At 32.2% G+C, this 26,424-nt stretch overlaps 1 protein-coding gene across 3 annotated transcripts in view; it reads left to right on the forward strand.

Moving 5' to 3' along the window:
• Positions 1 to 26,424, forward strand: part of LOC113523570 (synaptogenesis protein syg-2-like) — a 253,093-nt gene that overhangs the window by 186,664 nt on the left and 40,005 nt on the right. For all 3 annotated transcript variants that reach the window (XM_052902798.1, XM_052902799.1, XM_052902797.1), the window contains exon 4: positions 19,589 to 19,797. In XM_052902798.1, coding sequence (XP_052758758.1) covers positions 19,589 to 19,797 — 209 coding nt within the window. The remainder of the gene's footprint in view (positions 1 to 19,588; positions 19,798 to 26,424) is intronic.

A 26,424-nucleotide genomic window follows, 5' to 3' on the forward strand; every position in this document is an offset into this window, starting at 1 on the left:
TTATCATTAGTTTAAATAATTGAGCATCAGGAATTTCATGAATTTTCAAAGTGCATTATTCTTTATTATATTTTCGTAAATAAATATTGTTATATGTAACAAAAGGTACATACATTTTGAAAGGAATTATTTGAAGGAAATATACAATATTCATGTTAAAATTCTCATATTAAATGTGACTTACTTCTTTATAAAATATCTTTTTGAGTTCATAAAAGTGGATTGTCTCTGTGATCATTGGAAGAAGCGAGCATCTTCAGATACTAGCGTATCATTTCTTATTGAATACTTACACTCATTAAAAATATCTTTGCATTGATATTTCTCTACCCTCCAATATTTACTTTATTAAAATCATTAGTGTAGTATTATAAATGTGAATGTAAGTTTGCTTGATTGTTTCTTGCCTCTTACCACCTTAACGGTTTATTAGGCCGCCATTAAAATTGGTAAATTGGTATGGCATTAACATCGTAAATATAATTTTTGGTCACGTGAACGATGTCTTGAGTAAAAACTAGTATGAATCAAATATTTAAAAATAAAAAAAAAATATATTAATGAATGAAACAGTGTTTACTTCAGATATGTTGAAGTTGGTACTTCTGTATAAATACTCCTTGTATACATCTCTACTGTGCGCAATAAAGAGTTTATTATTATTATTATTATTATTACTTTTTACGCTTGTGTTACCTTTCTTACATTTAGTATATTACATATAATATTTTATTATATCTGTATTACATAACGTAACTGTTGGTCAAGTGCCACCGTTGCTGATTTGACTTAACTTCAAAATAGTGATTTGTCATTTTCATAATAATTATTTACCCGCCAAAAATAGTCAATAAAAGCTAGAAGTAACGACCAACTGTTGACAGTTGTTGATCGACTATCGACCAGTAAAGACGTATAATTTGGTAAATTGCTTTAATACAAATGTATTTAAATTGTTAAGTTTTGATTTTTTACACAACTTAGAATGGCATATATATATAATAGATTGATGTATAATAAAAAAAGAATTATGGTTGACAAAAAGTAGATTCGTTTGTAAGACTTTACAAGCGCTGAACGCGTGTTTCTTTTTTTATACAAATTAGAATGGCAAACAATCTGGCGGCCCACCTGATGGATAGTGGTAACCATCACCTATAGACATGAGCAGTATCATGGACATAACAGAGTATACTGTTTGTTGTTTAGAGTTGTGGATCTGTTAATATATGAGTTAAATTCCCCTACAATGGCACGAGTTTTATTCTGTAACTACGACCTTTTAACCTTATAACTACATTGCAAACTTATTCAACTTTAATGCCAGGAGGTTATTAATGCAATTCGACGTGTGGTCCCGGCCACTTCTTCTAATCCCATGGGTATCGTAAGAGGCGACTAAGGGAACTTAATGGTAAAGGGATAGGCAGCAGCGTCTCTTTTAATACATTACTAAAGCCTAACTGCGTTTACCAATTTGTCTGACAAGCGCCTGCCAAAGCTTATGTTCAACAGTGGACAGTTAACGGCTGATATGATGATGACGATGATGATTAATGCGATTATATTTTTAGGTAACTTACTAAATAAGAAGGTTCAAATTCGTCTGACATTTTTGTGGCTTTGTTATAGAATACAGGAGTTATTTTCAATTTTTTTTTGAAAAAGATAGGCCTTACGCCAATGTCACTCCTATTTAAATTATATGACACGTTACGTAATAAAAAAAATTCAAACATACTCGGAACCTTTTAGAAGTGGCTTAAAATACATAAAATATAATACAAATAAAGAACGTTCACTTTTTTTTTATATAAATTTTATTCTGATACGCTTCTATTTACCCGTAAGCTACTCGCACCTATATTATTGAGTTGCCAGAAACTCATACATCATTCGAGCGTCTCACTGTCATGTGTCGTCAACTGACGGCAATTTGATGTTTCCTGTTTACCCTTCCTTTATTTTTTATGAAATAAGCAGAAAAAAATTTCATCATGACGTAACTTTTTCGTAAAATTAATGCTATTATAAAGGTGGGTGAAAGTTTGTAAAGATATTTGGAATTTGGATGATTGTCTTCAGTCATTCTTAAACTAATGAATGGGTTTGGATGAGCCAATTAATTTGGAGTAAAAATCTGTTTGCTTTATATGTTATAGTCCCTCATATGTTTATATACATGTATGTATGTTGGTACATAGGTATTAATATAAAAATACTACATTAATATGTAAGTTTATTTTATTAATGTTTGTATGTAATTACCATCTTATTATAAAATATAAATTTTTTTTCTTTGTCATTGAGTATCTCTGCACATCCTAAAGGTTGACTGGTAGATTCTTTACCTATAGCATTAAATCTGCCTTTTGCAAAATATTTTATTGGTCAATAAAGTTTAAATAGATAAATAAATATGTGTATTGTGGTCAAAATTCATAAAATTCTATAATTTGTGGTCATTTTTCTTCGTCGCCAGTTTTACATACGTTTTCGGATACCATTCACTATTTTGTACTATTTATTTGTAGAGTGAAGTAAAACACCGGGTTGTGCTTCTGACAGCTCCTTCAATACACACAACATGGCCGCCTTTCTTAGTGTTATTCTAGCACAATCATAACATAGATAAACACAGCATACGATACTGTTAAATAACATAAAATATATTTTACACAACAAGTAAAAGTGAACCTGACTGTGTACATTACTAATAAATGTGCCATTATATTCCATTACTAACAATCCTTTCCCCCTGAATTCCAAATGAGTTCGAACCCACATCCATCGAGAGGAGAAGGGATTGTAAGTACAGGAGAGTAGCAATCCTATTGTTATCAATATACCCTATTAGGTTGACCTCCACGTGGTTCCCTCTGGAAACCATCGTGATTGATTTATTGTTAAATTCGTTAGGTTGGGTCAACTGGACTGCTTCATCATTATCTATCATCCTTCATTGGTACCCCGCTAGTGTACATCGACGGCGCAGGTGGGGTAACTATTCTATTATCATTCATTAAAACCCATATCTGTTGGAAAACGAGGTGTGATAAACCTCTTTTTTTTTATACAACTTAGAATGGCAAACAAGCTGACGGTCCACCTGATGGAAAGTGGTAACAATCGCCTATAGACATAAGCGGTACCATGGACATAACAGAGTATACTGTTTCGCTCATGATACTCCCCATGCGTTGCCATTTCTGAGGACTCGGGTGTTATTCCTCTGTACCCAGTAAATTCACGTCATACGCTTTACGGTTGAAACATGAATGGGACAGAGGTACCCAAGCAATCGCCTTTTGTACAAAGTCTACTACTTTCTTACCTACATCGTCTAGGCCATTGTAAAAGGTATTAACAGAGTTGAAAAAAAGATAATTAAAAGAAAATACTTTTCTATTTATGTAAATAATGGCGCGGACTGATATTGCCTCTTCCTAAATACGTTAAGTAACCTAAGTAGGTACGAATAAACAACTAAGAGGCTTTTGGTGAAATTTGATTTAGTTAAGAAAATTTGAATCAGCAGTACTTATCAGTGAACTTGCAGAATGCTTATGTACATAAAATTAATTCCCAATGATAAATCGATACGCAAACGGAATCAGAAATTGTATTTATTTATCAAGCAAATAGATTCAGCGGAAATATAAAACTAATATTGTTTCTATTGAAATAATCTTAATGTCAATATACAAGATATGAGATACAAGATATGATTTTTTTATAGTATATAATAAACAAGATAATGGAATGTCTCTTTTTCTAGTTTTCTGTTTCTAAAGAGTTCAGGATTCTTCTAAGATCTAAAACTTTGTTTTGCATTATGTACAGATTCAAAATTTTTAGTCATTGTTCGGCCTATTTTTATTTTAGAAATACATTAGGTTTCTCTAACAAGATTGTCTTAAAAGGATGCTAATGATTTCAATTTAATTCTTTATATCATATTATGCAGATTATTAAAAGGAAAGTTGCTTTAATTCATTAACTGTAGCTTTCAAATTTCATTTGTGTTATTTCTCAGACTGTAGCAGATTACAGAGGAACCTTTTTATTTCTATATTAGCTATTTCTCATTATAGCTACGCCCACGCAAATCCATTCTGTCGTTCCTGAGAGAATTTTGTAAACCTCCTTAGTGCTAAGCTACGTTATATGTATATCTACAAATACAATAAAATTTCTCGCTTCTAGACCCATGAATTTAGGCTGTATTATCTGCCAGTCAATCAATGTTGTAGTTTTATTAAGTAGTAGTAAAGCTTGACAGGACTTAAGTGAAACGTTCAGAAATTCTACTAGTAATAAATGTATAAGTTTATAGAAATCTTTGGATGTTAAGATATTTGGAGAAGAAAGAAAAATATTTGATTAGATATTTATGACTATAATTTGTTCCACAGGCTCATCATAATATTATATTATATTTTTAACACGAAATATTTTATAGCAGTATAGCACAAAAATTGCTTTGGGCAACTGGATGCTAAAATGCTCAGGATATTAGTCGAATTTACATACGATGATTGTCATTTTCCATGAAGTAAATTGTTTACTTAATTGCATTTCATTAATAAATTCTCGGATCCTTGTTGAACTAGTTGAAAATGAACTAGTCTATAGTTATTGGATCAGATCAGGGTGCTATCGGTGGTATTTCTAAATACGCGATGCCTGATTTCTCATAACAGGTTATTTTGCTCTAATCCTCGAGGAAGTTATTGATGTGATAGTTTGGCGCCATTATTATTATCTAAAAGCACGATAAACTAGCCACTTCTCATTAAACCACTAAAACTGGGTAGTCCCATTTTGGCTATAAATAAAAATTAATTACCCTCTTTCCAACGATAATAATCTGGAAATACCAATCGTGATTCAGCATTCCGACCCACGAGGTACGTACGTTTCCAAGTACCTCTTTTTTAACATTCTGCGTTATCATCCAGTTAATATACCTAACACTCGGATGCTTTTGTCCAGTAACTGACGTTCGTATCCGATGCCTATTATATACGATATACCAATTTCAGAGTTGTCGATGGAAAGAAACATATTCTTAGAAGAAAAAATTCCATGTTTTCATTTAAGATTTCGTTTCTCTTTAGTGACATTTACGAACTTTGTTCAAGTGTACTTTAATGTCCCTTTATAACCTTCCTGGAGAAACATTAATTTTAAGGAAACCTTAATAAAACGCATGACATAAGTTTGAAATTTTAACCCAACACACATGGACGTCTTTGGTAATTTTTGTATACTAGATGATATTCGCCGTGTGATCCCGGTATCAAATGGACCACCCCTTCCTTTCCCGTGGGTGAACAGGCGACTAAGAAAACTTGGTGATCGAGGGATGGACAGTAGCGTCCCTCTAAAACATTATTAAAGCTTAACTGCATTTACAGAGGGGACTACTAACAATGTTCACTATCAGGTCGGCCTCCAGGGGATTTTCCCAGAAAAACCATCGTAGTTAATTCTTGTCAAATTCGTCACGATGGGCTAACTGACCTGCTTTCGTCCTCACCTGTCACCTGTGACGTATACCGATAGCAAGCGGGGTAACCATTGCATTATCATCCATAAAAAAAAAAAAAAAAACTGCATTTACATTGCCCAACCTGCTTGCCAAGTGGGGCAACTACTGGATACTACCCTGTTTATAAGGGAGGCCTATGTTCAGCAGTGGACAGTTAAAGGCTGATATGGTAATGGTATTGTTTTCGATATTGTTTTAAAAACAACTTCATAAGCATAGATAGTTGCGGATTTGATTACTTGATTCCTTAATATACTAAAGACATACGAAAACCGCCTGGATAATTAGTACATCTGTTAATGAAAATTGAAATGAGAATGAAAGGTAGACAATATTGGACTACGTATAGACTGTGTAGTTCGAGTGATGACTAACTATTAAGGCAAACCTCTCAATAGAGAGAGCTACCGTGTCAAACGAGCCACCTGAATTTGATGAATGCAACTAGTTCAAGACTATTCCTTATCTAACTTAGCTTTCGTTATTGATAATGATTTATTTATTCTTTATTTCAGAATAAAATTTGTATAAATGGAGCAGTTAATACCGTATGACAATATCTATTAACTTACCATTAGATAAAAACAGAAAGCGTTTGAGGGCAATGGTGACAAATATACCTTACTTTGTGTAATAATAATAAATTTACCTATTAATATAAGTTGACATAATAATAAATACTATACCAAATTATATTATAATATTGGCGTGAATTTACTGGGTACAGAGGAATAACATCTGAGTCCTCAGGAATGGTAACGCATGGGGGTATCATGGGCGAAACAGTATACTCTGTTATGTCCATGGTACTCTCATGTCTATAGGCGACGGTTACCACTTTTCATCAGGTGGGCCGTCAGCTTGTTTATCATTCTAAGTTGTATAAAAAAAATATAATATATGCTCATATGTATATATATTTATAAGTCCAGTTATAAACAACAAATACCTAAATTAAATATGAGAAACTGCTTACAATTAGCATGTACCAAACAGGATGTAGCAGCAGAAGTTGCTATCGATTTGTGATTAATTGATTTTAAAAAGAGCTGGAACAACAAACCTTGATAGCTAGTCATTAGTAGTTGAGCTTCATGGTCTATTATTATATAAAGTTATGTGTAGCTCACTAATGGTAATTTTAATTCGTGGGAATAAAACCATGAGGCCATTGTATGTTGATTGTATTTTATAGTTTGTTAATGGATTCGACGTCTAAAAATATTCATTAGGTAGTCGAATTATCAGTGCACGTGATATAATTGAAACTTAATTTTTTTACTATTGAAAGCGTCCGCCGATTGATAATAATCTCACCTGATGGAAAGCAATGATGGATGAAGCAATGATGCAGGCCCATGAATAGCCTATTATTATTTGCCTTAAATTGGCATAGGTTATATTTAGATGGATGGCTATGTAGTTCCGGCATAAAATAGGCCACCCCTTTCTATCCTATGAGTGTCGTAAGAGCCGACTAAGGGAGGTTGAGAGATGGGCAGCAGCAACCCTTTTAAACATCTCTAAAGTCTGACTGCGGTTACCAATCCGCCTGCCAAGCGTGGCAATTACTGGCAAAACCCCCTAAGGGGGATGCTTGAATGTTCAGCAGTGGACAGTTAAAGGCTGATATGATGATAATGATGACATTTAAATGGAAAAACATAAGCAAGAAGAGAATTCCACGCCTTGGCCGTGCGTATTATGAAGGGAGACGCAAAGCGCTTCGTGCGTATAAATGGAGAGAGTGGAGGTGAAGGAGGAATCAGGTCATGCAGTTCTTGAGCACACTATCCAACATGCATCCCGTGGAAAACAGCGAAAATAGTGTACTTTATGCTCAGTAAACTTTGCAATCAATAACTATCTGTTAATAATACTCAATAAGAATGCGGGATTTTTTCCTGAGTAAAACAATCGCTCTTGGTTCATGTATAAAACTCTCAACCTTGTATAGTAGAATTAACGCGCTTGCTTTTTTAAGAAATTTACAATTACCAACTCGCAGACTTTTAACGTTATTGTCAATTCTAAATTGATTTTTGTTATTCTTTTAATCGTAACGGTTCCTTATGACAGTCTATGGAAGAGGCCTATGTTCAGCGGTCGAGAAATGACGGCTTATATAATGACGATGATTCTTTTAATTTTAATCGATATAATTTCCTCACGTGGCAATTCTAATCCAATTTTCATTTTTTTTTTTTTTTATAATTGTCTTATTAACTTTTTGACTTTTGCACTGCATTTTTGCACTGCATTTTTATGTTTTATTCTCTGTTAAGATTACAATCAACATTATTTCAGCAATTATCCGTCCACTGCTGGACATAAGCCTCCCCCATAGACTGCCATAAAGAACAGTTCTGCAATGCATTTCAGGTCGTCACTCCATCTAGTGGGGGTTGTCCTACATTGCGTTTACGTGTACGCAGTCGAAATGTGATGAGATAATTCAGAAAAATTATTGTAGTTTACATAAATTATCGTGTCAATTCGTTTCTCGTCATAGTCTTAATTTTTTTAGAACTAAAAGTCTAATAGAGGCAGGACATGACAATTGACAATAAATATATATAATGAAAAAACATCTTTATTAATCCTATTAAATGTATAAAATAGGTTCTTATAAGAGGAAAACGATAAGACAGATCCAAAGAGCTACCCGTTAGAGACAAAAAGTCAATTCCAATATATCAACGATACGATCTTCTCTCCTTTCGTTAAGTCTTTGAAGTCAGAAACCATTCTAAGAAACCCTTAATATGTGGTTTGATATTTTGTGAAGGAAAAAATCTTTAATACAAAATTGTATTTGTGGATGTTTATACTATTGTATTTTAACAACTTCTCTCCCAACTTTGTCTGCGTGATAGCGGTACAATGTAAGGCCGCAAGAATAATACCGTTTATTATATGTATGGAAAAATTTCATAACCCATTAAGCTACTAAATGTAATTGGTTCAAAAACAATCACCAAATTCTCTAAAAATAGGAAAAAAGGTAATAATATTATGACCGTTATTATCACAACAATAGCAGATCTACGACAGTTGTTTTTCATTGAATAGAAATGTATATTTATGCATAACTATGCATTATTATTGAAAACATATTTATACATATATGGTGCTAGATGACGTGCTTAACTTTGTATCACTTATAAAATTATATATACATACATACATATCTGTCACGCCCGTCTCCCATTAGGGTAGGCAGAAACAATGGGACGCCAAATGCTTCGATTCAAACAAACCATAATCATATTCATTTATAAAATTATCTATTAAAAATAATCCGAATTAACTATTTTCATACAAATTTACCTTCTTTAAGTCTCTAAGAGATTACCATAGCGATAAGACCGCCTTTTGTACTTTATGTATTTCACTTTAATTTTCTAATTGTCACTGTATATTTTTATGTTTTTGGTGCAATAAAGAGTTAAATAAATATCTTCAATCTTTCGATTTTCAGTTAAACTTTAAGATTTTTTTCCGATATTTTTAGATCACTCCTATTGTTATATATCTTACAACTGATAAAACAAAAAAGAAATATTAAAATCAGATCCAATAAGCCGTTTCTAAGTATTAGTGAGACTAATGAACAGCATTGATTTATATATATTGATAATACTAACTGTGAGACTATCGGCAATTAAGGACTATAATTGGCTGGGATTCCAAAAATTTCTTTTTATGTCTACATGTCGACATGAATGCCAAATTTCATAACTATTAATTGTGCTGTCAACGTACCAAGAGGTATGATAGTTTTCAACGTAACAAACAAACGGAATTTTACATTTATTACTATATTTTTTATTAATTTTTTAATTAAATTTATTAATTAAATTACCTCTGTCCCATTCGTGTTTCTACCGTGAAGCAGTTGTGTTTGCATGGCTGTGTTTCAGTTTGAAGGGTGGGATATGGCGTGAATTTACTGGGTACAGAGGAATAACACCTAAGTCCTCAGGAATGGTAACGCGTGGGGGGTATCATGGGCGAAACAGTACACTCTGTTATATCCATGGTACTGCTCATGTCTATAGGCGACAGTTACCACTTTCCATCAGGTGGGCCGTCAGCTTGTTTGCCATTCTAAGTTGTATTAAAAAAAAATTATGTAATGAAACGCTGCTGCCTATTGCCTTACTATTAAGTTCCCTTAGTCGCCTCTTACGATACCCACGGTAAAAAAATCGGTGGCCCCTTTTATGTCGGGCCACACAGTAATGGTACAAGTACAGATTTACAAATTAAAAAGCTACTGAAATGACATACAAGCGGTTATATTCCAATTTAGATGTGTCGTCTATTTATAGCAATAATAGGTTGCCGTTTGCATAGAATTTTCTCTTCAGAACACCTGACGTCTACATGACGGATTATGACGAATATAACATAAACATATTTTCTATACATTTTGGGCTCTGTGTCGAAGGTGATTGATGATGTGAGGCTGAGGAACGGGTTGCACGTACCTGGAAATTTTATATTCGATATTGATTCTGTATCTATCTAGTAATATTGGCTGAGGTGTTATTATTTTTACTACACTAATATTATAAATATGGAAATGAGTTTGTTTACTACTATGACACCGTTATCGTGGCGGTCTTCCATCGTGCGTTTTCCAAGACACTTTCTTCCATGCACAACCACTCTTTGGAATCAACTTCCAGCAGCAGTATTTCCGAATCGATACGACATCAAAACCTTCAAGAAAAGAGCATATTCCTTTTGAAAAGGCCGGCAGCACACCTGCAATGCCGTTGGTGTTGTGGGTGACCATGGGCGGCGGTAGTCACTTACCATCAGGTGAGCTGCAAGCTCGTTTGCCCCTGTGTTGTAAAAAAAAACTATGACATACTGTACAAATTGAATTTATATTTATAATTTGCTATTTGTTTGTAACTATTATTTGGCATTAAAATAAAACAACAAAATTAACAACAAACTTTATAGAAACTTTCTTCTTTCGGGTTCTCAAGGTTGACTGGAAGAAATCCCTTTAAGGGATAAGACGGTCTGTAGAAATTTCTGTTATATCTTTCTTTCTATTATATGAACCTAATATGTATATTAAAAGTGCATATACAAAAACATAAATAAATAGCATTTACTGATATTAAAAATATTGTAATAAACTAAATTTGTTGACGCCATCAATTTATAATTAATCTACCCTACTCTTATATTATATACGCCCCGCTATCATTATTCTTTCGCTACATACGCTAGTATTACCGTAACTGTCTATGACGCAACATTGTCGAACGGTTGTGTCATATGCCCGCTGATATCCGCCCACGCTGAGTGGAAACCGCCCTTCTTGACCGCGTGTGAGACGCTGCGTCATCGTAGCTGAGCGTCTTTCGTTTTCCTGCCATCTATCCACACTGGATAGACCGTGATACACCGCTGATACAGTCCACATCCATTGATCTAAAAACGGAACGACCTTTGGCCGAGAAGAAGCGCTGCAAGGCCCTGAACGAAAGGATTGCCGCCAGCAGAGATAAAGATGTACCTACTGGTGAATGCAGTTTACTACGTCACAGCTAAAAGTCAGTCCTCATCTCTCTCAATGTACATCTTGGATATTCGGAACCAGCTCGCAGTACGTTCATTAGGAAACTAATATTGGCTCCTTGCGCGTACAATACTAAATTTATTATTTAAAATTATAGTATGTATAATAGAGAATGTGACATAGTATGTAAGATATTGTATATTGTAAATGGTAAATTATTGGTAGTTGTATTAAAAAATAACCTTAAATTATAAATTCTATGCTTAATATTAGTTGAATATAACTATTTACTTATTCAATATGAACTTTGTTATTACCTATTTCTCTAATATTATCAACTATCAGTTGAGATTACACGAAGTAAATAAAGTATTTTATTATATTCTATCTCTTAGTGCTTGAACAACCCGAACAATCGTAATTTTTTTTTAAGACTTGAAAATGGAATCATATATCTACCTACGGTATCATTATATGCTGGCGGGACACCAGTGAGCGATGGTAGGTGAAGATAAAAGTAGGTTAGTTAGCCCATCGTAGCAAATTTACCAAGAATGAACAACTCCTGAATTCGTGTGGAGGTTAACTTGACAAGATATATGCTTGCAATATATGTGCTAGCAATGAGGCAACTGGTCACCATGACTGATAATCCCTTATTCCCCATCTTCGTGAAATTTTATATAAATGTACTATATGAGATAGAAAAGAATATAGGCTACTATTTACTCTGGTCATTTTCTGTAGTTTGAACACACGGATAAAGTTATGGGTGAAAGTTATTTTTAGATATACCTAGGTTACTTAATATATAAAGTCTTTACTAAAAGACTTCTAAAGCTTTAAAAATAAAGCTAGTAACTGTAACTAGAAAAAAATTTTATTATCTGACATAATATACTTATATTGCTATAAGTAACACGTTCCGAATGATTACTTGGCAATGCGAGAGCCATTGCTCTATGCAGTGCTCGTTGGACAACTGGAAAGAAAGTATTTTTTAGTCTGTGGTAGGAATGTAAAATATTGTGTCATATTTTATTTTGCAATTTGTTTATTTATAAATACGACGGAACATTATTCTAAAGTGAGGTCTGAGTTTTTATTTCAATAACAATAAGATTCAAGATTGAGTGAATATATATGAACCGTGTGTTCAAGGTGGCTTTAGAGGAAACAAATGGTACAGTCGGGCACAGAATAATTATATTTAAGTACGAAAACGGTGTCAACGACTTCGAAACGTTGTGCTAATGTTCCTGAGTAATTGCTTATTTTTTTAGAATTCCACCGGCGTAATGTACAAACTTTGTTGTATTAATGTCGGTTATGAGTTCCTTTGGGACTATTTGTACAAAAGAGGAAACAATTTGATACAAAAAAGATAAAAGAAATGTATGATTTTCTTTTTTGTTTGTTTAGTGTTATTTTTCAAATTGCATGTTTCGAAATAAATTAACCAAATAAACTAAAAAAAAAAAATTGAAGAAATTTCTGTATAAAATGGAACATGTCCTAGATTAACATTTATAAAAAAACTTTTAATGCCTATTCACCGCCATGTTGAAATATTAAAAAAAAAAAAAAACAGTTTCTTTAATTTTCATATATACCTAGCTTTCTGATAAATGTATTAATCTAGAATTAGGTACATCTGCTGAGCATTTTTAACATTATTTATAACAAACATCTTATCCTTTAATGTAATAACTACAGGTTTAACTTACATGTAATTTGGTCGAGAAAGCTCGACTAGTTTCGGGACCATTCGGGTTTCTTAGTCTTGAGCGGTTGAGACGCAAGCGAGTTGACTGCGCACCTCGCCACGCTGAGCACGATCTGTAGGACTACAAATTACATGTAAATTAAACTAGCAGTTATTATATTAAAATATAACGTGTACTTACGAAACTTTTAACATTAAAACAAATATATTTACCAATTTTAGATTTCTAATAATAGTAGAATAAGATAAAACATTATTTTCTTGGAGTTCCTTCCACATCTGCCTCTACACACCCGGCTGGTGTGTTTTTTACAGCTAAAAGTCATCTGCGGCCAATAGCAAGTTATAGCTCGATAAAAAATAAACAGTGACTTCTAACGTAATGTGAAAAAGCATTTAGATGTTAAATATATGTAAATTGGTAAATGTAGAACATTCTCTTTTGTACTCGTTTAAATTAAATAGATAGTACATTTATAAACATTGTGAGCAATAGTGTGCTTATTTCTGAAAGCGATCTCTTCCAGTTAATTCAATATAGTGGGAAAGCATGTCGTTAGCGGGCAGCTTAAGTGCACGAGTGCTGTACGAACAACTATTAATATTACGAATTCGAATAACTATTAATACTTATCACTATATAAGATATAAGTATAAAAAAGCAGTTTAATTGAAATATTAATATATGCTATAATATTATTTAAATACACTTATATATGATTATACTGTGACACTCATGGTACTCGATACGCGTTGTCATTCCTAAGGAATTACATATTATGCCACTATAATGAGTGGGGGAAGGGATTGTTAATAATGCGAATTACCCAAAGTCCCATTGCTAGTAATATATCTTGTCAGCTCGACCTCTCCGTAGTCCCCCTTGGAAACCGTCGTGCTGAATTCCAGGTATATTCATCACGGTGGGCTAACTGACCTGCCTTTTTATTCTTAATTATCATCCTCACTGGTGGTCTGCCAGCATATACCGTTAGCACAGGCGGCGCTATCATTCCATTACCACTTATTAAAAAACAAACTATGACGAGTAATTTCTCAGTATCAGTAAATCATATGTTTTCAAATTATTTTATATAAATAAGCAGTTTAAATTTATTTTCTCACGATATTTTTTTCTTTTTTTTTTTTTTCTCTTATCAGTTATGTAACTGTGTTACAGACTCCAATATTTATTAGTCAATTGTAATTAAACGATATACATTTCTACGGAACCATTTATTTTCAGTACATTCATATATAAACGACTTTTACTCTGTGATTATTAGTTGCCTACTTTGTATTATTTATGGGAGGAAGTCACGCTATTTAAATGCTATAATTTCCATAAAAAACAACCGTTTCACATATTTTTCGTTTTGGGTAATATATTTATGTCTATGTATGAAAACTGAATGAAAGAATTAAAGACTTTATTATTCTCCTCAAAGAAATATACATTTTCATAAAGTAAACAAAATACTGTTTTCATTATAAGAAGCAATAAAAAGGTGTAGCATTATGAAAGCCCATACGATGGATAGTAGCAACTATTGCTTATATGCTTATGAAACACAGTAACATAGGTGTCATAGAACACGCTGTGATCCTCACGAGTTACCAAGTAAAAGTGTTAACTTTTAGGTCAATATTTCTGTAAACTAGGCTTGGAATATTTCACTTGTCACTAGTGAAATTTTATGTTATGCTAAATCATACGTCACTCCTGGTACGTGGCTTCAAACAGAGTGCTACAAATCACTGCCCTCATTTAAGTACATTAAAGTGTCTATTAGCTCGCTCTTATCATAAAAATTATAATTCTTATTTCACTTTTAATAACAAATTGTAGCAAATGCGCATTAAGTCGTAAAAGTTACTTTTTGTGATTTGTCACTTGCTGTAATATTAATACTACCTAACTATCTATCTATTTATCTACCTACTGTAGACTGGGGTATTATACCTGCGTATCTTCTTGGCATATTACACTTTTTGAACTAAATTATAGTCCAACTGTTTACAACATCTGAAGTGTTCCGCAAGCCATCATAACTGTGGTGATGGCGCAAGCGCCTACAGCCTGCGCTCAGCGGGCCGACGCACGCAGTCAGGCTCGTGCTTGCATCACAGTCGCTCATGACCTAATGACATCAAGGACCAGAATTAATTCCGAAAGTAGTCGAGCTTTTTAGATCTAAGTATACGTAAGTTATGTAGTTATTTTATTAAACTACAGCCATCTATAGTTATAAAATTGTTTATCCTGACTCACAAATTTAACAAATAAAATAGATTGACCACGAATAAATTATTATTCTAATTAATTCCATTAAAAGCAAAAGCTTAGTAAATAAATATAATATAATAATAATAATATTAAAAAATAAGTATCATTAGTATATAATTAACTGTACCTTCGTCATAGCCAGGCGGTGGTCATATAATATCTGTTACACCACAAACGCATTGTTGATAGGACTGCGGCGAGCGGTAAGAGGGATTATAAATATCCGCTTTTACCCGCGACTTTGTCCGTGTAACCGCAATACAACCACTGACGGCGGTAAAAAGTATATCCTTCTACATTCTCTTATAGCATGTATCTTTAACAAATCAACGAGCTCACTTAAATATTTTTAATATTATTATTTGTAAGAATATCTATTATGTTACAGAAGCAAACTGCATTATGGAAATAGATATAACGTTATGACACTCACTAGAGGGAGACCGTGTACAAAATTCTAAATAGCTGTTTTTGCTTGGTTGTTTCGTTGTCAAGAGTGGGATATGGCAGTGAAATTATAAGGTGTGGAGGGCATACCACCATAATTTTCAGAAAATGTAACGCATGAAGAGTATTATGGGCATTACAGAGTATTTTGTATTTTCTATGGTACTGCTCATGTGTGTAAACGATGGTTACCACTTTCCATTAGACGGGCCTTTAGCTTGTTTGCTATTCTACGTTAAAAACAAAAGTATAGTAATAATATTCTAAATTTTCGACAATTCGAATGTTTTGTACGTAGTATTTTTAGTTGCATGTTTTTTCAACCGACTCCAAAAAGGACAAGATTTTGAATTCGATCGTATTTTGTTTTTATATTTGTTACATTATAACTCCGTCAGTTCTCAGTCGATTTGAAAAATTCTTTTTCTATTTGAAATGACATACTTATAGATTGGTCTCAAAGAAATTTTATCGAAATTATTTCAGTAATTTAGTTTTTAGATCAAAATAGGTTTCAATAAGAAATTTGTTACAGAGATAAACGCTATAGTCATTTATTTATTCTTCTGCTGAAATATAACTTACTTCTTGATGTAAACTTCTTGATGAAATATAACTAATTTTGAATCGTACAAAACAAAGAGTACACGAAATTGGGTAGTAAATGAGATTGTATAAGAAAATTTTTGTTTTTGGTGGAGTGCGTTCATGCATTATTTAAGCCATTCACTTTTCGTTGGACTTCTTTCCACTCCCTATAACTTTCGACGCGTCTCTTTACCTGTTGATGGGACACGACACTAACTTTTTTCTTAATCTACCTGATGTAACTATACCTCGGTCTCTGTCTTCCCCTCTATTCTTCTACCATATTTTTTATTATAATGCCTTGTCTTATTGTACCAAGTGCCTCAACATTTTCTCCCGTCTGTTTTCAATAATGTTTAAATTTTATCTTGACCTAGTTTGGGTTATATTGTAAAATTAGTTTTCCTAAAAATAAATTATGCCCATTATTTTCCAAAGAAAATGTTATTTAAAAATGTTTTAAAGATGACTTACACGTTTTTTGAATATTCGCTGACGTTGTGGATAAAAAACAACGATCAGATACCACGAGCTTACTTGTAATTGGTAATAGTGATTTTTTTTTATACTACTGAGGTGGCAAACAAGCATTTGGCTCGCCTGATGGCAAGCGGTTACTGTAGCCTATGAACACCTGCAATACTATAGGTGTTACGTGCGCGTTAGCGACCCTGAAGATACTTCTTTACCCCCTTTTTGAAGATTCCCATGCTGTAGTTTTTTAGGAAAATCTCAGGAAAATATCAAGTTACTGGATAACGAATATATACAAGGAACTATTTATGGTAATAAAGAAAAAAAAAAACATAATGTGGCTGTTTCCTGCATAAAATCAGTGTTTTATTCGGAATTAAAATCTATAGTTTTATTATAATATTACATACATATATATATATATACATATATATATATACATATATAAAAATAGATGTATACAATACAGAAAAATAGGTGTATACATTTGGTTAGTATTTGTAATATGGGTTTAATATTAACCGGTTGTTATTAAGTTTTGTCTATGTCTATACAGTTTCTGCTCTCGTAGATTCTTTATTTTCTTTTAGCTTCTCACAGGTTAACTGTAACAGGATCCCTCTTAGGATAAGTCCACCATTGTATATTAAATCTTTTTTATACACCTAATGCAAATTATATACATACAACAAAGATTTTACAGTATTTTTCTGTGATTTTCTACAATATTTCACAGACGTTGAAACGATGCATAGATGCATAGACAAGTGCAATTGAAGGCGGCTCCTTACAAGGTGGAGCGACGACCTCAAAAAGCTCCGTCTGCACAGTCGATATATGCTGGTGCCTCACGAGCGTTATTTATTACTGTCTGTAAGGGAGGCATTCAGTATAGCATTGAACAAAATAGACAGTGAAAAGTATTTTACGTTATATAGTCGTAATTTAGTTTAAAAAAAATATTTAATAAATTGTGTAATTGATAATAGTGATGTATTACTTCTCTGGATATACATTACACTGTATTCATTTTAACTGGGTCCAGTACAATATTTGTGCCTGAAACTCTATACGTTGTGAGACTATCACGACGTATAAAGAAGTAAAAAAAGATATAATAAAATTTATTTTCCACCTATTAAAAACTAACTGTATCCCGCAGCTCTGACTACGTCGATCAGTACATAAAATATCCTATGTGCTAAGTTAAGATATAACCTTCCCGTGTACTAAATTTCATTCAAATCGGTTTAGTAATTTTTACATAAAAGAGTTTTTTTTTTTATACAACTTAGAATGGCAAACAAGCTGACAACCCACCTGATAGAAAGTGGTAACCGTCGCCTATAGATATGAGCAATACCATGGACATAACAGAGTATACTGTTTCGCCCATGATACCCCCCATGCGTTGTCATTCATGAGGACTCAGATGTTATTCCTCTGTACCCAATAAATTCACGCCATATCTCACCCTTCAAACCGAAACACAGCCATGCAAACACAACCGCTTTACGGTTGAAACACGAATGGGACAGAGGTACCCAAGCAATCGACTTTTGTACAAAGTCTGCCTCTGGTAAAAAACAAACAAACATCTAATCTATCCATCTATCAATATAAACTTTCGCACTTATTATATTAACATAATTAACAGAATATGAATTTTGAGATACCTTTTCCATATGACCCATACGTTTACATATATATGAAGATGCGGTATAATAGCTTTTTTTTTTAAATGAGTAGACCATAAATAAATAAATTTAAAACTATGAAGAATACTTATGTTATTATTTACTCTATATGCTATCCACTATTGTATTAGTAATTTTATATCTCACTATAAGGCAGCGCCATTTTTTTACGATTCAACATTTTCATTTGAACTAACAAAAAATGGTCTTAAAAACATATATCAAAAAACATAATATTAAAACACAAATATGTATATAAATAACGTGAACTGGCCAAGCTGTTAGCAAATATGTTCTGAGCTTTAGCTATATCTTTCTTGTGAAATGGTCTAAACCATCTATCTATCCACCCACGCTTCAGACCACGACGACATGACTGTGTATCAATCGCTTGGTGTCGAGTGTGTAACGAATTTAGTCAATTTATAATCCTTTTCAAACATAAGCTGGTAAGGTATATTATGTGCGATGTGTCGATTTTTTGTTTATACGCCACTAGACATAATATTATTTAGTGCTCTCTAGACTTAAACTTACCAAAACTTACTTTGCACTGCATTCTGCGAGCAAATTGTCAGTATTATGAAATAAATGTTAGTAGAATTTCGTTAGTTAATAATAGCAACATGGTATTTACTATTAATGTACTACCAAATGGTTAACATTTTTTTTCTATTTTGTATTTCTATTTGAAATACCGAATAAATGTTTCTCTATTCTCTTCTATTCACATCCTATTTGGATATTATTATCTTTGTCATAATCCATTCATTACTGGAAGCAGACCTACTAAGAGATGTATGGATTGTGTGAAAGATAATATGGCCAGAATGGTAGTGAAGACTGAAATGGCTGGAAATAGACATAAATGCAAGATTAAAGGCCTCAAATGGTCCCGAAACTAGTTGAGCTTTCTCGACTAAATTACACGCAAGTTAAACTGGCAGTTATTATATTAAAATAAATGGAAGAGCTAAATATATTATGCTGATCCTAATTTATATAGGATGAGGCAGGAAGATGATAAATAATTTTGCTTAAATTGAATTCAGTTGTACGAGTATAATATAATACAACGACCTAAAATAGACAGCCTTGGCAAAGACTGACAAGATGAGTCAATCTCAAATAAAATAGGCAAAGACTAGGCAAGGGGAAAATTTGGTTGTATCTATTATGAAAAAAATCCAAGTAAGATAAATAAAAAATACACACCCAATCTACTTCCACTTAAATTTAAAATCTTTACAACTTTAATATTTTGTTGCAGTTATGATGGACGAGTCAAAGGCCCATCAGCACATTGGGCAGACGACATTCTCGCCGGGCGAGCGAGGTGGAACCCTTCGAATTCACATACATCATCGTCGTCGTTACGGATCCGTGACGTCCTCGCGACAGATCGGGCGCTGTATCGCTGTCGGGTCGATTTCAAGGTCTCCCCGACGAGAAATCATAAGATTGTTCTCGACGTTATAGGTAAGGATATTATTTTACTATCTTATATTAATAATATAAAATTGTAAACAGATACACATGGGTGTTATTTAAGGAAAAATAATATGAGGGCTTTTAGCAAGACCAATAGAGCTCAGAACAATATTTTTTAGAAAATTTGTTTGTATATTTGTTGCAACATAATGTAGAAATTACTGGATTAAATTAGATGCGATAGTTATACTTCTGAAGGTCTAATTCAAAGAAAGTGTATTGAAAAAATTCTCATACCTAGTTTCCATGAGAATGGCAGATAAAGATTTAAATGCAGACAAAGCTGCGATAAACAACTAGAACTCTATATATATGTATAACGGAAATTTTATAAATTTACTCGTATTATAACTAGTACTCTTATAAAGAAATAGGAATTCATTTGAAAAGTATCGTAAAATATGTATATGAACAAAGTAACTTCTTATTTAGGAACAAGTTGCAGCTGCAATAGGATTATTATTTATATTAATAGCAAAACGGCTACACCGAAGAGCCGTCTCGAAACGTTATAGGCATTTAATATTTATAGTCGACTAGGTATTTCCAATTCACAACTGTGTGCAAATTTCCTTACGTCCAAGGAATGTACAATTCCTTGAATATTTAGTTAGTGTTTGTTGTAAAACTAGCTGTGACTTTGATTTCATTTGAATGTTTACTCATATATTCGAATGAATAGTTCTGCCTAATACTCTTAGGCAGATTATTAGGTGAGACGGAGATAATAGTAATAAAAGTAATAACAACTTTATAATATATAATTTACAGAATTTCTAAACTTATAGTCTCAATATAGGTAGGGTTTAAAATCTTGAAACCGAGCAAGTCCCTAAGAAGATGGAATTTTAAAGAATTATTATAAAATACGATTTTCAATAAGTGTATTGACTAGTAACTACAATTTCTTATATCAAATACTAAGACGGATAGGTATTTAAGCTATAAAAATAATGTAACTCGTAGTCTATGGCTGAATGACTTAGTTGTTTACAGATACATTTTATGCGATTCAGAAATTCTTCAGGTAGTCAGGTAGGAGCAACATCCGAGACGAGTGTTTATTTGTGAAAATTCCACAGTTCATTCGTAAAACAATAAATAGTAATAGATTTAAAATGTGCAATTGCTTACCTATGAATTGATTTTGTTTTGTCATCAAACATAATTTTGCTCTGTAAAGATAAACTGCTGCCATGTTTTTTTTTTTAAATGCAATTTAGAATCTCAAACAAACTGACAGCTGAAATTGGTAATCGTACCATAGACATAAACAATTATATCGTGTCATCCATGGTACCCTTCTTTAATTGTCATTCCCGAGAACTAAGGTATTATGCTTCAGTACCTATTGATTTTCATACTATTATCATATCTCACTTTGGAACTAAACTGTGACACTAGCCATACAAACAACTGTTTTACGGTAGGATAACGACAGACAGAGGTACTCCAGCAACGACATTTGTACAAAATGTCCTTCTGGTAAATTATGGGGATACAAAAATAATTATTAAAATCGGTTTAGAATTGTATATCACGGCCAATATGGATTATATATTTAGCATACTTATATTATTGGCGCTTTAAGCGAAAGAACCGTAAACTAGTATAAAAATACGGTATCTTCAGGAAGGTAATAGTCGTTTATTTATTTATTCATTAGTACATGCATATACAAGGCGGACTTAAAGCTAAAAGTATTATCTCCCAATCAATCAATAGGGAAATGTTAGAATACTCGAACGCGGCACCGTTAATAATTGATGTACATATGTACATACTAAAATTTACATATACAATACAAAACAAATAAATATACATAAATAACAAATATATTTACTTATATATAAAATACACATACACAGCATGGGGTTCTTCAAAAGGGGGTTAAAAAGGTTTCTTCAGGGTCGGTAACGCACGCGTAATACATCTGGTATTGCAGGTGTTCATAGGCTACGGTAACTACTTACCATCAGGTGGGCCGTATGCTTGTTTGTCATCTCAGTTTTATAAAAAAAAACAGTTGAATTATCATCTCTGTGTATATGTGTATATTGTGTGTCAATTATTAAATTACAAAATATATATACATACAAAACAAATATAAAAGTGATTGAATAAATTATGATAATTACTAGATGTAAAAAAGAAAAATATTAAATAAAAAACCCAAAAAGGTGCGTCGTACACAGGCGCTATTATTATTTACTGCAACACGACACGACATTGCACGATTTTACTGTCATAAATAGGAAATAAACTTCTATCGAAACGCATTTAATTTTCCTTGCCTATATCGTGGATGTACACGGCATGATAATATCGTGGACGTGAACAGAAATTTAAAAGCATCTTGACAGTCATACAAATAAATACGATTTATTCTTCTATTATATCGTGACGGTACAATCGTACTATATCGTATACATAAATTATAAAAGCGATCATGTACAATTATAATCAACATAAAAATTATATATATACCTACATTGTCGTTGTCTATTATTTTGCATTTACATTGAAGAAGGGTCATCTCCTAAGGGATACAGGAATATTACATTGTACGGGGCACCTCTATTCAAATTTAGTGTCAAGTTTATAATGATATTTTAATTGATTTATCAATCCCAAAGGTATTACTAATAGATTATAATAGCAAGACCAAATTTACGGCTAATGCTAAGAATGCTATCTACAATATCTACTGCAAGCTATTAAATTAAAATTTGTAATACTTAATTTATTATATTAAAGCTGAAATGGCTTGGAATATCTGATAGAATATTGTAATGTCACCAATGTTGTTCATAATAATTTTAAACTAAATATTGCTTTATTCTTCAAACATAATTTGATGAAAATACGCAATAGAACTTAAAAAGAATTAGATCATTTATACTTTAGATACTTCCCCGTAATAAATAGAACAGAGGTATTATATTATGTGTATGTAAATTTTTTAACAAATTGATTCATTAATGAGCTGTTATGGTGCCAAGAGCTATAGAAATAAACAGACGACCATTCCTTTACAATATTTTTTTCTATTTTAAATTAACATAGTGTGTGCGTGCATACGTGGATGCGTGCGTGCGTGGGTAAGTGTTTATGTGATTAAGGGGAGGTAGTTTCGAGTCTTGGAATAAGGTCAAAGTAGTTGGTAATACCTATCTATTGAATTGTACTTATAACTCATATTTATTACAAGCAACTGCCACTTTCCACCGAATGAAGGCCGATATTTTGCAAACTGATATAGAACAAAAAATCCATTTATATATATAAGAATATCTTACCACATCTCAATAACAAGAAAATCAAGAAATATTATCAGTACAAGATAAATTCGGATTCGGTATACGTCGCTGAACAAATAATGTCAATTTATGTAAAACGTTATTGAAAATTTCAGCGGTGATTTACCGCCATTATAAAATAATATTCAACGGAGTTTTACTCGTGTAAGCAATAAAAAAGTTTGAAACAAATTTCAACAATGTTAAAAACGTGAACAAAAAGTAATAAAATAATTCACATCTGAACGTATCAGGAATAGAATAAAAAAAATTCGATGAACATTAAAGTGCGGCTTGCACGGTTTGGGCGCATCTATATTTTATCAGAGTACAAGTCACCTGTTTCATGTCCTTTACAAATTTATGTTTGCCTGTGTCGGAGCGAAGCCAAATAGTGGCGGTTTATTGGCCGACATCTTGCCAGAATCATGATGGAATAACGTTTTAGGGCCCATGAAATATTTATTAGGAAAACATTTGGAGTGAATGTTCATATCTATGCGAGTTTTTCGATGGCTGACCTATTTTGTTGGATACAGCACGATGAACTATAGATATTCAGATTCGCTAAAGAAAATATGCATTTAACCAAATATGAGTATTTTTTTTATACAACTTAGAATGGCAAACAAGCTGATGGCCCACCTGATGGAAAGTGGTAACCGTCGCCTATAGTGGTACCATACTGTTTCGCCCATGATACCGCCCAAAAATAGCCATATCCCACCCTTCAAACTGAAACACAGCCATTCAAATACAACTGCTTCACGGTTGAAACACGAATGGGACAGAGGTACCCAAGCAATCGAGTTTTGTATAAAGTCTCCCTCTGGTAAGTATATTGCTAGAATTAATAATACACATTAATTACTATAAAAATAGAATAGATTTTTTTATTTAAGAGTTTCTGATATAGACAGAGATATGTCAAAGATATGTCCTGAAATAGAGTTAGATGGAAGAGAATGAAATAGTTGCCCGACAAGAGATATATAAATAATCTATTCAATTAGACTTGTTTACAAGCTCCTTTAAATAGTAATTTTTTTATTATTTTTTATTCAAAATGTTTCTGAAATGAAGCTGTCAAACTTTTAAATATACAGTTATCTTTTGAAATTATCATGTACAAGATAATTTTATATATATGACTATAATGATAATTATTCAAATCAGGCTGTCAAATTGCGTTAATATACTATCTGTATGATTATATATAATGTATGAAATATCAAATACTTAAAATTATCAAAGAATATATATAAGTCAAGGACACATTCCAAATTGGTCGTTCCCAAACCCCTAAAATTACTGTTGTTAATTTTGATTGGTGTTTAACAATTTATTCAAAGTGATTTATGGAAAGTAGACCTTATTTTCAGTTCACGATATTTTTTGTGATAAAAAAAAGTATTAAATTGATCAAAACTGGGTTACTAATTATGTTTAACTTGTTAATTTTTTAAATAGACATCAATAGTGTTGAAGAGATTGAATTGAAAATTTTTATCGTTAAATTTATACTAAAAATATATTATTATATCGAAATATAGTTTGGAAACGCGAAATTGAAAGATAATATACAAAATACCAATTTATTTACCTTCATATTTGCTGTTATTGTAACTGTTGTGGTGAACGCAACAATCGATTCGGTCCCATTTCACCATTTGTGTTTAAACATTATAGGCCAAAATGGTAAAAGAGGACTTAATAATTATTTTTGTATATAATCGACATTATTAAGGTTTTTATACATAAAATTTGTAAATTTCCTCCTTCGTTGAATACTTATATGCTCGGCGGAATGTGGGCATTCTATATGGCCACATTTCATCGAGTATATCAGAATCTGTGTTATATTCATTATAACGCTATTGATAGCGTTTCAGCTCAGTAATTTTATAATCGTGAGAATATTTTTAATTTTTTTTTTATTTTTAATTATACAATACTATCATACCTACTTGTACTGCAATTAGTCCATTACCCTAAGTTTGTCTTGAAAAGATTGCTCTCAGCAATAAGACCGCCTTACTGTACTTATACAATTGTATCGTTGTGTTTGTTAATTGTCTTGCTTATTTCCTATATTGTATAATGCAAATAAAGTATACTCATTCAATATTTATTTTTAATCGACCTTAAAAAAACTAATTGATTCTCAATTCAGCTGTATTTTTTTACGTTTGTCACCTAAGAACTCCGCCATTTATAAATATATTTGGACAATTTTTATTTAAAAACAATTTTAGATTAATTCCATAGAAATTTTATAAAAGTTGCTTTAGTAGTTTGGTTTTTAAATCAAAATAACTGGTTTTGTCACAATTGAAGCCAGTGTTTTTTTACATCCAATTTTATTTCGTTATAGAATCAAACAAGTATATATAGCTCGTCTGATAATAAACGGTCACTGTAACCTATTTACGACTGTTACACTAGGGTGCTACTTGTGCGTTCCCAACCCTAAAAAACTTTAGTAATTAATTCAATGAAGTAAAATGCTTGTGAATTGGAATGGATGATCAATGATGCAATTAAAATGATAATAAAGTATAACTGCCTAATACTCACCAATACGTTATTCCATATAGTAACTATTTTACTTCAACTATCCACCCACATAGTGCATTTTGGCACTCAGCCAATTTTAGGTTTATTGGAGCAATAATTCTTTTGTTTTATTACCACGTTGAATTATGCAATCGCTGTTTAGTTATCTAAATAGTGTTTGAATTGCTTTTTAAATACTCAGCTACTTTAAATAAAAATGTTTAATTTTACCTTCAGGTAGCCAAAGTCGAGTTTAACATTTTGACATCATTATCATTATCACCAGAATTACTGGAGAATTAATGATCAGCTTTTATTACGAGTTTCATAAACTAAAAAGATATGCAACAATAAAAAACATAGTCTTTATGTGGCATAATATTCTTTTTTGTATACCTACATAGGTATATGTCAAGCGATTAATTCGCTGATTCTGAACTGAGTTCGAATATTTTATGATTTATTATTTTGTTTTTCTTTTAACAATATCCATATATGTGTGTAACGAGAAATTCTTCCGGATGAAGTGGAAACCATTGTGGAAAAGAACAAACAGTAAGTGCACAAAATTTCCATTACCACATATCAATATTTACTATTATATATTATGTTTTATATTGAAGAAACTGCCTGTTCCCAAGTAAAATGTTGTTATAGGATTCCGTGTTCTAATTTCAATCATTATACATGAGACGTTTACGAAAAATTTTTTTACATACGAGTATTTAATTTTGTTCACATTTAAGTTACTTATTTCGGA

The sequence above is a fragment of the Galleria mellonella genome, unplaced genomic scaffold (genome assembly GCF_026898425.1).
Source record: "Galleria mellonella isolate WM207_F2 unplaced genomic scaffold, CSIRO_AGI_GalMel_v1 utg96, whole genome shotgun sequence".
Taxonomy (NCBI): domain Eukaryota; kingdom Metazoa; phylum Arthropoda; class Insecta; order Lepidoptera; family Pyralidae; genus Galleria; species Galleria mellonella.